Genomic DNA, 15345 nt, shown 5'->3' on the forward strand with positions numbered 1-15345 from the left:
AACCCGGACACCGCATGGTGTTCGTTACGGATAACGAACATCCCGAACACCCTAATATTCGCACGAATATCAAGCTCGGAAGAACACGTTCGCTCATCTCTAATTGTGGCACTACATGCTGCAGTCTATACAATACACTGCGGTACTACATGCTGCGGTCTATACAATACAGCGCGGTACTACATGCTGCCGTCTATACAATACAGTGCGATACTACATGCTGCGGTCTATACAATACAGCGCGGTACTACATGCTGCAGTCTATACAATACAGCGCGGCACTACATGCTGCAGTCTATACAATACAGTGCGGTACTACATGCTGCAGTCTATACAATACAGTGCGGTACTACATGCTGCCGTCTATACAATACAGTGCGGCACTACATGCTGCAGTCTATACAATACAGTGCGGTACTACATGCTGCAGTCTATACAATACAGTGCGGTACTACATGCTGCAGTCTATACAATACAGTGCGGTACTACATGCTACTGTCTATACAATACAGTGCGGTACTACATGCTGCCGTCTATACAATACAGTGCGGTACTACATGCTGCAGTCTATACAATACAGTGCGGTACTACATACTGCCATCTATACAATACTATGCGGTACTACATGCTGCAGTCTATACAATACAGTGCGGTACTACATGCTGCCGTCTATACAATATAGTGCGGTACTACATGCTGTAGTCTATACAATACAGTGCGGTACTACATGCTGCAGTCTATACAATACAGTGCGGTACTACATGCTGCCGTCTATACAATACAGTGCGGTACTACATGCTACTGTCTATACAATACAGTGCGATACTACATGCTGTAGTCTATACAATACAGTGCGGTACTACATGCTACTGTCTATACAATACAGTGCGGTACTACATGCTGCCATCTATACAATACAGTGCGGTACTACATGCTGCAGTCTATATAATACAGTGCGGTACTACATGCTACTGTCTATACAATACAGTGCGGTACTACATGCTACTGTCTATATAATACAGTGCGGTACTACATACTACTGTCTATACAGTACAGTGCGGTACTACATGCTTCTGTCTATACAATACAGTGCGGTACTACATGCTGTAGTCTATACAATACAGTGCGGTACTACATGCTACTGTCTATACAATACAGTGCGGTACTACATGCTGTAGTCTATACAATACAGTGCGGTACTACATGCTACTGTCTATACAATACAGTGCGGTACTACATGCTGCCATCTATACAATACAGTGCGGTACTACATGCTGCAGTCTATATAATACAGTGCGGTACTACATGCTACTGTCTATACAATACAGTGCGGTACTACATGCTACTGTCTATATAATACAGTGCGGTACTACATACTACTGTCTATACAGTACAGTGCGGTACTACATGCTTCTGTCTATACAATACAGTGCGGTACTACATGCTGCAGTCTATACAATACAGTGCGGTACTACATGCTGCAGTCTATACAATACAGTGCGGTACTACATGCTGCCGTCTATACAATACAGTGCGGCACTACATGCTGCGGTCTATGCAATACAGTGCGGTACTACATACTGCTGTCTATACAATACAGTGCGGTACTACATGCTGCAGTCTATACAATACAGTGCGGTACTACATGCTACTGTCTATACAATACAGTGCGGTACTACATGCTGCCGTCTATACAATACAGTGCGGTACTACATGCTGCAGTCTATACAATACAGTGCGGTACTACATACTGCCGTCTATACAATACAGTGCGGTACTACATGCTGCAGTCTATACAATACAGTGCGGTACTACATGCTGCCGTCTGTACAATATAGTGCGGTACTACATGCTGTAGTCTATACAATACAGTGCGGTACTACATGCTGCAGTCTATACAATACAGTGCTGAACTACATGCTGCCGTCTATACAATACAGTGCGGTACTACATGCTACTGTCTATACAATACAGTGTGGTACTACATGCTGTAGTCTATACAATACAGTGCGGTACTACATGCTGTGGTCTATTGTCAGTCGTGGTGTCTGAGTGTTTTACTGTGCAATAGAAATCAAAAATGTCTCACAATAAAACTGCTGCTCTTTATTTTCTGCCGTCATTCATTTATTTGACTCCTTAATTTCCCCTGAGTTCCACAAACCTAGTAGGTGAGGCAGCAGATGGCATTGACGAGGTATGCCAGCCCCCGGTGTGGCGGCTCATGTCCTCGCTCACAATGCTATTTATACGACTGCAGATGAAAGGCAGTTACTTCATACTGCATAAATACATTGGCGTCAGAGGGGGACGTATGAGTGCGACTCGTGTACTCAGCACTGCGGTGCCCACAAGGTACAGCTGTATATGAAGCATCTATCTATCTTACAGGCAATCTACAAGATGGTTTCATCAGTAATGAAAATGCCAGAAGACGAGTCCACGCCTGAGAAGAGGACGGAAAAAATCTTTCGGCAGATGGATACCAACCGAGATGGTAGGTCTCTTCCCGACGTCAGTCAATGAAGTGACTCATGATTCGCTCAGGTGTTCTGGACTAGAAGCTTCACTGCATCCCGAAATCTATTGATTTCTCAGAAAACAATCATTAACAACTGGAAGTCACAATGTTGCAGTTTTATAGTTGTTAATAAACACTATAAACATGTTTGCTACAGATGTAGCAGAGCTGAATGCGTTCTTTAAATCGGGTGCCCCATAAAGGGAAGTTATGCCGTATCCACAGGACAGGGAATAACTTGCTGATTGGTGGAGTTCCGTCTACTGGGACAGCCAATGACCTTCAGGGTGTCCAGCAATGAACAGAGTCGCGGTCGCACATGAGCATTGCAGCTCTATTAATTTAACGGGAGCGCCAGAGATAGGCAAGATGTTTGTTCGGCTAAGGCTTCCTATACATGGACAAGCTCGATCTGGGGCCGAGAAACCCAAACCGATATTGTGTTTGCCAACATGCGTATCCACTCCGATGCAAGGCGTTCTTCTGGCAAAAATGCCTGCCATCACTTTTGTGAAGTAGCGGTCCTCCAGCGCCACTTTCAGGCACGTTAGAGGCACAATTACGGATTTTCTGCAGCAGAAATTTTGCAGTGTATGAACAGCCCCTTAAGAGAGTAGGAGCCAGGAGAGTAGGAATGCAGTCCTAACCTCTCGCTCACGACCTGAAGGTTGTAAATTCATAAATTCAATCCCCGCATGGTTCAGGTAAGTTACACATCCTCGGAGGTAGAAAAGAAACTTTGCCTTTATTAACCGTGTCACAGCATAATAGATAAAAATCAGGGACGCGTTTCGGCCGGCGTCCCATTAAAACGCGTCCCTGATTTTTATCTATTATGCTGTGACACGGTTAATAAAGGCAAAGTTTCTTTTCTACCTCCGAGGATGTTTAACTTTTTGGGGGATTGTGTCGTATGAATATCGTGGAGGACTACACGATCTATCCCGGAGGTTAGAGGAACAGCCGCATCATCAAGATCAAGTGTGTGGGAAGAAGGTGGTGAGCATGCAATAAGTTGGTGCTATACAAATACCAAGATTAGTATATTCATAAGGAATTGTATCATGATATTTTAACTGTTGAATTAAAGGGGTTGTCTAGTCAGCGGACAACTGCACTTCAATAAGGCCCCCTGAATTCAAATAATAAGCTAAAGTATACTTACCCCTCTGGGATCCAGCAGTGAAGACCCGCTGTGGTCCCAGTATTTGCTATTGCAGATGATATCACAAGAAGTCTGGTGACGACTGCAGCCAATGAGAGGCTGCAGCGTCATTGTTTGTTCTCCTGGCATCGGCGTTCACATCCTGAGCGCCATGATACCAGGAGTTTAGAAACGGGATGCTGCTACCACTCATTGGCTGCAGCGGTCACCTGATTTCCTATACCATCATCTGCCAGAGCAAACGTTGGGACTAAAGCGGGGCTGCAGCACTGGATCCCAGATTTGACAGAGGGGTAAGTATACTTCAGTTTATTATTTCAATACAGAGGAGTCCTGTTGAATCTTTGGTGTCTGGTAAATGAGGAACCCCATTAAAGCTGAATTATTAGGAACGGGGAGGTTTGCTTAAAAATTCCGACTTTTTTCTGTTTTATGCTTTTTATTTCACTTGTCCAAAGTGGAGAGAAAAGAAGGCATAGTTTATGATGAGATTTTTAGACAGATTTATATTTGACATATAAGGGACAACACATCTCTATACATATTTAAATATGCAACTAATTTATCATCAGGATGCTCTAATCCCAGCTGTTTAACCCTTTACATGCCATACTCAATGTGACTGTGGCATGTAAAAAGCTGACACCTCTCTCATCCATTAGACCCTACAATGTGGTTACGGAGTCCTGATAGGTTGCTATGGCACACAGAGACTTGACAATGGCCTCCGGGTCTATTATCTATGGAGGCCTGTAAGGCTTAGCCTCTGCTGAGCCTCATAGACCAATATAATACACTACAACACTGAAGTATTGCAGTGTATTCTACCATTGATAAAATAAATAAATCTTGATATTTGTATAGCGCCATCTTATTCTACAGCGCTTTCAAGTATTTATTATCCCCTACCCCCACCCCCCACCAGGCTGGGTACTCATTTTACCGACCTCTGAAGGCTGAGTCAACCTTAAGCCGGCTACCTGAACCATGTTGGGATTTAACTTGCAACTTTCAAGTCGTGAGCGAGAGCTTAGGACTGCATTCTGCTGCCTTAACACTCTATGCCACACGAGGCTCTAAAATGTAGTGACATTCAAGTCCCATGGTGGGGCAAATCTAAAAAATTGTAAAAATTGTAAAAAAAAAAAAATAGTTAAAAATATTGAAAAACAAAACATGAAAACCCCACCATGCAGAACAAAATCACCAGAAATTTGGCATTGCCATGTTCTCAGCACATAAAACGTTAGTACATTACTTAACCTGCAATGGTGAATGTTGTGAAAAAAATTGTATAAAACATTTGCTAATTTTGTATATTTCACCTCACAAAAAGTGAAATAGAAAGCGATCAAAAACCCATTAAAAAGTACAACTCGGCCCGCAAAAAATCCCCTCACATAAAAATGTCAGGGGCCTGTGAATGTGTCAATACAAAGAAATATATATATTTTAATAAAAGTGCCAAAAAGTCACAATATATTTAGAAAAGTATATAAATTTGATATTAACTAGAGATGAGCGAGCGTACTTGGAAAAGCACTACTCGCTCGAGTAATTTGCTTTATCCGAGTATCGCTGTGCTCGGGTCTGAAGATTCGGGTGCCGCTGCGGCTGACAGGTGAGTCGCAGCGGGGAGCAGGGGAGAGCGGGCGTGAGAGAGGGAGAGAAAGATCTCCCCTCTGTTCCTCCCCGCTCTCCCCTGCAGCTCCCCGCTCCGTGCCGGCACCCGAATCTTCAGGGACGAGCACAGCGATACTCGGATAAAGCAAATTACTCGAGCGAGTAGTGCTTTTCCGAGTACGCTCGCTCATCTCTAATATTAATGTAATCGCACTAACCCGCATAATTAATTTTACATATTATTTATACCACACAGTGAACAGTGTAAAAAATGAAACAGCAAAGCACAATTGTAGATTTTGTTAATCTTATGCCTAGAAAAGTCTGAATAAAAAGTGATCGAAATGTTATATGTTCCCAAATGCGGGGTGAAAACTAGAACTCATCCCACAAACCCCTTATAGAGCTCCGTTGATCAGTTGGAAGTCCTACTGTTTCCCCAAAAATAAGCCCTAGCTGCATTAAAAAAAATAATAATACATCACCTAACAGGCGCTGTCCCCTCTGCCGCACTTCTTTTCCCGAAGCTATGGCACTTGTTTTCTAGTCTTCTGTCTTCTGTCAGCGTTTCCTGGTGGAGGAGTTTAAAAACCCCACCTCCAGGAGGCATTTGCTCTGATTGGTTCTCAAGCGCTGCAGTGATTGGTTGAGCCACGGCACTCAAGAGCCAATCAGAGCCAGCACTCCCTGGAGGTGGAGTTTTTAAACTCCTTTACCAGGAAGCCCTGACAGAAGACTAAAGACAAGTCCCAGGACTTCAGAAGGAGATAAGCAGCAGAGCGGATGGCTCCTGTTAAGCAATGTATTTTTTTTTGGTTTGTTAGTTTTTTTTAATGTAGCTAGGGCTTATTTTCAGGATAGGGCTTAGGCCTCATTCCCACGGCCGTGACGGGCTCTGCAAGCGAAATACCGCAGCGGCGCCCCCCCAAAGACCCTGTACTCACCTCCGGATCCACTGTGTAGCTCCCGCATGACATTGCCAGCGCGCATGCGCATGATGTGCCGGCAGTGTCATATGATGCACCGACGGTGTCACATGATGCGGCCGGCGGTGGGCGGGGCACGTATTCCCGCTATAGTTCCGCTGTGTATAGCGTGACAGGCGGCTTCCATTGACTACAATGGAAGTCATCCGCGTGTATTCCCGCGGCAAATAGGACATGCTGCGGGTAATTTCTTGCTGCGGAATTCCGCGGTGTGTACATTGAGCTACTAGGTTCAATAGAACCCAATAGCTGCAGTGAAGCGCTGCAGATTTCTGCCGCGTTTTGCGCAGCAGAAATCCGGCCGCGGGCATTAGGCCCTATATTACAAGTAACCCCTCCCCCCCCCTGAAAATCCCTGCAAAAGAGTGCTGTAAAGTCGTGCGACTTTGTAGCGACACATAATCATGATATCCCTGCGAGAAAATGCAGTGACATCACAGAACACAGACGTGATATCGCTGCGATTTTCTTGTGGTGATATCGCTGTCGCCTGTGTGAAATAATAGGGCCATCACTACGGGGGTTTATAAATAAACCTCTTATTAAACCCGCCGTATACCCCGTATGTGGACTAACACATGAAATGCTTCACCTCGAGGTTAAGTTGTTGACTTTTTAATCTGGTTTGTGTTTTCTTCAGCATCAACATAGAAATTCGGTTGAACTTGTAAGACCTTTGTGCCGTTGACCCTAATTATATAAAACTGTGTAATCCTTCCCCGTGTCCCAGTTCCTGTGCCTCGCCTGATACATGCAGTATCTCTTGCTAAGTCCTGGTTTCTGCAGAGGCTGGATAAAGCCACAGGTTTCACCGTGTTCTGCATTATTCAGAGCTTGTCAGCATTCCGCAGACAGACGATCGGAGGGGCTTTGTGTTGAGTCATGCAAGGTTGACAGTCGGATTCCGATTTGCAAAAATTCCTATAGAAACCCTGGGACTTGAAAAGAACTTATTTCTGTAGTAGAGCAACTCCTTTAATATTCAGGTTTCAGGACTCCAGTGGTCACAGACAGGGACAGGAATAAGTTTTTTAAACATTGGCTTTATGTAAAAACAAATGGGACGTAGTAAATGAGACCTTAAATAAAGGCATCAGCAACAAAAGGGTTAAAAATGGTGTCTGGATTGGAAAACAAATTTTCATATATTATGAGAATTTGAGAACTCTGACAGTCCCCCATATAGGACTCCGATCTATTAACCAATATAGAAACCAGCTACAAAAACCCCTAAGGTTCTATTCACATTACCATCATATTCTTGTTCTTCCATTCCATTATTGACCAGAACAATTAAAAAAATGGCTTGCCAGATCCGTCAAACGAAGGAAACCAGCGGCCCCTGATGGAACTCATTGACTATAACAGGTTCCATCCAGTTTCTGTAGTTGTTTCCGTCATTTTACTGTGAAAAAATAGCACAGCATGCTGCACCTTTTCTCCAACACTAAGGGTTCCTTCACACTAGCGATCGTGATATCGTCACGGCAAAATAACAGCTTTGTCCAGGTGATTTTTGAGCTTTAGCGATGCTTTTTTTTTGTACCACAAGGCTCTGTCCTAGGCCCAGTGTTGTTCAACATTTTTATAAGTGATCTAGAGGAGGGAATTGATGGGAAACAAATCAAATTTGCTGACGACACAAAGCTTGGAGGGATAGCTAACACTAGGGAAGAGAGAGAGAGAGTATTCAAAAAGACCTAGAAAAGCTTGAACAGTGGGCAGTGACTAACAGAATGGTATTCAAGGAGAAATACAAAGTCCCACATCTGGGCAAGAAAAATGAAAATGGCACATACAGAATGGGAGGAATTGGGCTAAGCAGCAGCACATGTGGAAAAGACTTGGGTATACTAATAGATCACAGACTGAACATGAGTCAACAATGTGATGCAGCAGCCAAAAAGGCAAACACAATTCTGGGATGTATTAAGAGAAGCATAGAGTCTAGATCACGTGAGGTCATTATCCCCCTCTACTCTTCCTTAGTCAGACCTCATCTAGAATACTGTGTCCAGATCTGGGCACCCCACTTTAAAAAAGACCTGGACAAACTGGTGCAAAGTCAGAGAAGAGTTACCAAGATGGTGAGCAGTCTGCAAATCATGTCCTATGAGGAACAGTTAAAGGATCTGGGAATGTTTAGCTTGCAAAAAAGAAGATTGAGAGGAGACTAAAGCCCCTGTCCACGGCAGTGATTTCGCCAGCGGTTTCCCATAGCATTGTTATGGAAAGCGCCGGCACCAGTCCACGAGTGGAGAATCAGTATGCTGTGAATTGCCCCGATTCTCCGTGGTCAGTGTTAATAGTAGCTGTTCAGTACTGAACAGCCACTATGTTAAAGCAATGGAGAGGGACAGGGAAGAACGAGAAGACAATGCTCCTGCAGCCGCCCTGTTGCGAAGCAAGGATACCCACTCCTGTGCAACAGCACGTGAGCGGGTACTTGCGGGGACAAGTGGTGGGCATCATTTGCCCAACATTCATCCCATCTAAATAGGCCTTCAGGCTGGGTTCACACGGGGCTGATTTATAGCAGAATGTCTGCAACTAAATCCGCACCATTTGGTGCTGGTTTTGAAGTTGGTTTCATTGCGAATTCCGCAGCGGAAAGAGCGATAAAATTGACATTTCACAGATTTTAATTCTACTCCGCAAGTCAATTTCCACTTAGGGATTTTCAAAATCTCGCCCACTTTGCTACTACTGTAAAAGCAGCTGGAATTCCGTAGTAGTTCGGCTCCGTGTGAACCCCCTTATACTGTGAATTCCATTGACAAGAGTTCTCTCGACCTTGCTGATTTGTCTAGAGCCATTGGATAACCTCTTGTAACAACTCCTTTAGGCATTTTTAGGAGTTTTTGTCCTATTTTAAGTAGAATTAATCTGTAACTTTTTTTCTTACCCGCAGGAAAACTTTCACTGGAGGAGTTTATCAGAGGGGCAAAGAGCGATCCATCCATCGTCCGCCTACTCCAATGTGACCCTAGCAGTGCCGGACAGTTCTGAACATTTTATTTTTGGATACAACCCGTCAAATTATTTTTTTTGTTTTATTTTTGCCAAAATTCAATTTGTTGTGGTGTTGACACTTAATGGCCAAACATACCTACTTCCTTCTATGATATCCTTCGTTTTGGATGACAACGAATGGTGAATGTTGTCACCGTTGGGTGAAAGACATTTTCTGTACTCTTGCGCCGGATATTCTTGCCGTTTTGCTATGTAAATGAATAACAGAGAATTTCGCCACACTTTATGGACTTTTTATGGAGCTGACAAACAAATCTCACATGGCTGGGGTTACGATTTGGCCTACCTAGTTCAGTAACTTCGTAGTTGTTTTAGCCAATGTTTGAAGATGGAAGTATGGGATAAACTACATAGGTGGTCTCCAACGTGGGACTTTCTGAAGGCAGCAGGAAATCGTAGTTTGGCAACAGGTGGGGAGATGTAGGTTGGAGGCTACTGATATACGTAGATTAGAGATGTACTTATATAGAGGAGCGCCACCAACATTGTTCAGTTTCTAAACACAAAAAGACCCATTCCCAGTGGAGGCAACCATTTTTGGGTTAGATCAATATTTTTAAGAAGGCCGCCTGGTTATTTACTAGGAATGTCAGACATCATAGAGGCAAGAATAGTCAGTAAGTTGTGCCTCAGAGTCCGTAGGTCCTAGATATAAGATCTATTCTTATAAGCATTGCTTCTCCATATGGTTGCATATACTCTGTGTAGATGATGAAGGGTTTAATGTCAGATCAGTACGTTATGCAATAACTGCAATAAAAATATGGAGGCTGCAAACTTTGCACAGTTTGGCACAAACTAGCTTCATGAAAGAGCTGCAAATCTTGGATATGACGCATTAGTAGATTCCGACCAATTGCCCTCAGCTGCATTACTGATGCATTTCAATGGCAAGACTGGATGTGTGTTTTTGCCTAGTATTGGAATATAGCATGATGTTTCTTGTCATTTCATTTATTATATAACAAATTGAATGATTCATCAACCACCAATTTCTAAGTTTCTAGGAAGAATTACACTAAGGGCCCCTTCCACAAAAATAGACTCTCAGATGACACCTCACTGAGGAAAGTTGCACTGATCGAAACCATCATGGAAGGTACTAATGAATCTGAAGATGATCAGAACCGGCGTGGATGACCCTAATAGATGAAGATTAAAGAGAGGAGCTTAAAGGGGTTTCCCAGGCAAACACTATCCTCAGATTTGCCACTCAGGGTCCCCGATGATCAGTTGATCATCCGACCCACTATGAGTGCAGCAGGGCTGGACATCATCATCGAGGTTGAAACAGGAAGTCTCAGAGGTGACTTCACTGGCATTGAAATCAATGGGAGCATAGCTGCCTATTACACTTACGGCTTCGACCCCGAATCATGACGGAAGTATAATAGACAGCTTTGCTCCCATTGATTTCAAAGGGAGGGAAGCCACCTGAAAATTCCTGCTTCAACTCCAATGATGACGTCTGACCCCACTGCACGGACAGACGATAAGCTGGGCAGCAGATCCCTGGCGATCAACTGTTGATTACCTATCTTGAGGATAGGTCATCAATAGCATTTGCCCGGAAAAACCCTTTGGGAAGTAGTAATGAGCAACTCCAATCATATTTCCCTACTTGTTTGTATCCCTATGCTTGGCCGGGATGTACCAATATAGACATTTGTACTGATGTAGTAAAATAACCAACGCAGATTTTTCAGGCCAATGGCTGAATGGGCTTAAAAATGTTGATAATAATATTTCTGAATCAGAAATATACTTATGATAGTTGTCACCCCCTCCTTCCCTTTTGTACAATACTAGAAATGAGCGAGCATACTCGCTAACGGCAATTACTCGATCGAGCATTGCCCTTAGCGAGTACCTGCCCGCTCTGAAAAAAAGATTCGGCTGCCGGCGAGGGGCGGGGAGCGGCGGGGGAGAGCGGGGAGGAACGGAGGAGAGATCTCTTTCTCCCTCTCTCCCCCCCCCCCCCCCCCCGCTCCCCCTGCTCACTGCCGCAACTCACCGCTCCCCCGCGCCGGCAGCCGAACCTTTTCTTCCGAGCGGGGGAGATACTCGCTAAGGACAATGCTCGATCAAGTAATTGTCCTTAGCGAGTATGCTCGCTCATCTCTATACAATACGTTTCTTAATCTGCGGTAAATGCTATATAGGAGTAAAGATCATTTGAAACCTTCTCTGATGATAGTTGTGTTCCTACAAAACAACACTTTTTAATTCCCCTGCTAATAAAATGAACTACACAGTTACTATCAATGTCAATATTAACTTTTTCTGGAGTTGCTCATAAAAGGGTTTTCCAGGATCAGAAACAGTGCCACTCCTCTCCATTGGCCAAGTCCGGTATTGCAGATCATCCCCATTCACTTATTTCTACTCCTAGACAATGCCTTTAACAAGTAGCTTTGCCACCAATGCACTGGTATGGTATACTGTTTAGGCAGGCAATTACATATCAGCTTTTTTTGGGGGGGGGGGGGGGTACGTCCAGGTAACTCCATTCATATGGATTACTATATGCGCATATACTAATCAACCATAATATCAAAACCACTGATAGGTGGAATGAATAACATCTTGTGAAAATGAGACCTATCAAAGAGGGGGCCTAAATTAGGCAGTAAGTGAACAGTCGGTTCTGGACGTTGATGTGTTAAAGAAGTAAAAATGGTAAAGCATGAAGATTTAAGAGATTTTGAAAAGGGCCAAAAAAGGGCTAGATGGCTGGACTAGGGCATCTTCAAAACGGTAGGTCTTGTGGGATGTTCTTAATATGCAGTAGTTAGTATCTACCAAAAGTGGTCGGAAGAAGGACAACTGGTGAACCAGCAACAGGGTTATGGGGCTCATTGATGTATGTCTGATCCATGAAGGCCCACCTTGCAAATGATTGGACACAGGGGCGTAACTATATAAGGCCTCTCTTCTCCATATAGGGAGCCCAGTACTATTAATAATGTATTATAGTTGGGGGCCCTGTTACAGATTTTGCAATGTGGCCCAGAAGCATCAAGTTACGCCTCTGATTGGACATAAAGGATCTGCTTATGACGTCTTGTTGCCAGATACCACCTTCAGAGGTCTTGTGGAGTCCATGACTCAATAGATCAGAGCTGTTTGGTGGTGTAAGGGGGTTTACCCAATGTTCGGCAGGTGGTATCAATGTTATGGTTGATTAGTATATATAAGTTAAGAAATGCCCAATCTCCCTGCAGCTACAAAAAAAATGGATCCTGGAAACCGAATTTCAACATTGTTAACAAGTGGTGCACCAGTATCTAAGTATATTACAAATCAGCATAGGGAGCGCACGGTTACATCAACCCAACACGTAAAAAATAATGGCCCCCTTTTAAAACCCCTCAGTGTTCTTTCCTAGAAACTAGTAGCTGATTAGCTACTATGGGTGACTACATTGCTCTCAACCACAAATGTCCTCTTTGATTGAGGGAGTGCCGAGAGTTATGTTGTGATTCATAGGCTAATATGTGATTAATCGCTATGCACGCTTTCTTCCTCCACCGTATTCAAGTTCTCCTGGAATTCCATGCAGTCACGATTAATTGGGCAGTTACCTCATATGATTGTGCGCCATACTGTGTAGTACGGACCTGTAGTACTTCCTAGTTGATCTTTTCGAGTAGTGTTCCCCACCTCGTACACCTGTAACTTTTATCGTATTTGAAGATTTTGTAAATGTCTCGTGAATTTGGGTCAAATATTTACTTAAAGCCACCCGACGATGGTTTTACGCTTTACCATATGAGGTTCTAACGAGTGTAATTCATGTGAGCATGACTTATTGCAAAAGCCGTTTATTTTTTTTAACTATTAAGTCTACATAACGAGCTTTAAAAAGAAGATGGTTATAAAAAGGACATGAAATCTACCTAATTCTTCCAGAGATATGTGACTTCAGCATTATCTTACCGGACCCGAGAGACGACTCCCCGCTCTCGTTTCTTTTCTCGCTTCTCATTGCAAGGATTCTGTAATGTCAGACGATTCAGCTGCAGTTTCTAATGCATGACATATTATTTTCCAAACTGTGAATATTTCTGGTATGCAAAAACAATGTGGTTTTGAAGTTTACATAAATGACGTTACTTAGCTGTTTTTTTCTTAAGTAAAAAAAAAAATAAATATTCATTAAAAAATATCAATTTTTGTTATTTTATGAGTTATTTATGACTTTAACCCTTTGCAATCCAATTTTGGATTGCGGATTTCCTAGGCGGCCTTCTCTTTCTGCCATTATACAATGGCACCATCTGCTGGCTAGAGCCAGTACTGCGGTATGGGACATGCTGGAGAGGCCCCCCCAACAACAGAGCGGCCAGTAATATACAGTGAGAATACCCTGCTGGACGTCTTCCGACAACAGAGCTGTACAGCCTTCAGTCAGAATGTCTTCAGACGTCAGAGAGTGGATTGGAAAGGGTTAAAAAGACAATGATTTTGGAAATGAATGAAGAATAAATACCTGTTTGCCTGTATGTAATACTTCTTATAAGCTTCATGCACATGGCTATCTTACATATTCATAAAAACTCCAGTTTGTACGAAGCTGTAATATGGCACCCATAGATGTCTATGGGGCTATACTGTACCTCCATGTGACTCTGATTTCCTCCAATAACAACAACAACAACAAAAATATCTATTTCATATTATGGAATTATTCTTTTTTTTCTAGAACATTTTGTCACAACCCGGAAGTGGGTCCTGGGCGACGTTACTGCATCATCTATGGCCAATGTGACTGCATTGTCGGTACATGCGCCTAGTGCTGGACGCCAACATGAACACATCTCCCTGTTGTGTGTGGGCTGATTGGTCAACAGAGAGGTGGCTCTCCTAGCCGACTAATCAGCCATTGTGAAATGGTATTTATTCCGGCCTCTGTTCGCTCACTGGGGCAGAAGTGGGGGTGGACGGCAATATAGGAGTACAGGATGATCAGGCAGCTAGCTGGGTAGAGGGAAGAGATCCAGGGAGGCTAGTCCTGAACTGGCACACTCCAACAAGTTTGCAAAGTTGGCAGATGAGGGGAATGCCATTACAGGACTAGCACTGTTGCAACAGGACATGCCCTCTGACCACCAGAGGGAAGTCTGCTCCAGGTCCTGGTAGTGGGAGATTCAATTATTAGACAGGACAATCTGCCACAAATGTTAGGATGTGCAAACAGTTTGTTGACAGATTACTAGGAGGGGCTGGTGAGGATCTAGTGGTCTTGGTACACATTGGCTCCAATGACATAGTAAAAGGTAGGTGAAGGGTCCTAAAAAATAAATTTCAGGGAACTAGGATGTAACCTTAAGGCAGAGACCTCCAAAGTAGTATTTTCTGTATCATGTACCACACCAGAAAGGCAAAGGGAGATTAGAGAGGAAAACAAGTGGCTCAAGATTTGGTGTAGGAAGGAGAGAGTTGGAGAACTGGGCTGACTTTGCTGTTGGCTACAGTTTTGTACCATAGGGACGGGATGCATCTCAATGGGGAGAGTACAGCTGTGCTGGGGGAGAAAATGGCTAGAAGGTTGGAGGAGTATTTAAACTAGGGACTTGGGGAGGGCAAGCAGAGAGACACAGGGGAAGATAGTGTTGACAGTGATCTGGGACTGAGTAATGGAAATGGAGATGGAGTGGTGCGAGGGGTTAGTACAGTTAGAACTGACAGAACAGTTAATAGGGATATACGTAAAGTGAAAAATAACCAAATACCCCTAAACTGTATGGTGACTAGAGCTGGAAGTCTGACTAATAAAGTTAACGAACTGGTAGGAGGATGGGTTTGCCTTTATGTAAAATCCTGCTTAAAGCCCACATTACGAGAAGATATATGGGAGGGAGATGCACATGGAGGGAAAACCAATTATAAAATACTCGTAGGGATTTTCTGTAGGCCACCAAATATAACAGAAGCCACTGAAAATCTATTACTGAGGCAAATAGATGAAACTGCAGATCACAACGAAGTAATTAATATAGGAAGTTTAACTCTCT

The 15345-nt window shown here is 43.5% G+C and overlaps 1 protein-coding gene across 3 annotated transcripts in view; it reads left to right on the forward strand.

Annotated features, from left to right (window-relative positions):
* Window positions 1–13496, forward strand: part of NCALD (neurocalcin delta) — a 104915-nt gene extending 91419 nt beyond the window's left edge. For all 3 annotated transcript variants that reach the window (XM_066578628.1, XM_066578631.1, XM_066578629.1), the window contains exons 3-4: window positions 2392–2497; window positions 9207–13496. In XM_066578628.1, coding sequence (XP_066434725.1) covers window positions 2392–2497; window positions 9207–9304 — 204 coding nt within the window. In that variant the 3' untranslated portion in view covers window positions 9305–13496. The remainder of the gene's footprint in view (window positions 1–2391; window positions 2498–9206) is intronic.
* The last annotated feature ends 1849 nt before the right edge of the window (window positions 13497–15345 follow it).

The sequence above is a fragment of the Eleutherodactylus coqui genome, chromosome 9 (assembly GCF_035609145.1).
Source record: "Eleutherodactylus coqui strain aEleCoq1 chromosome 9, aEleCoq1.hap1, whole genome shotgun sequence".
NCBI lineage: Eukaryota > Metazoa > Chordata > Amphibia > Anura > Eleutherodactylidae > Eleutherodactylus > Eleutherodactylus coqui.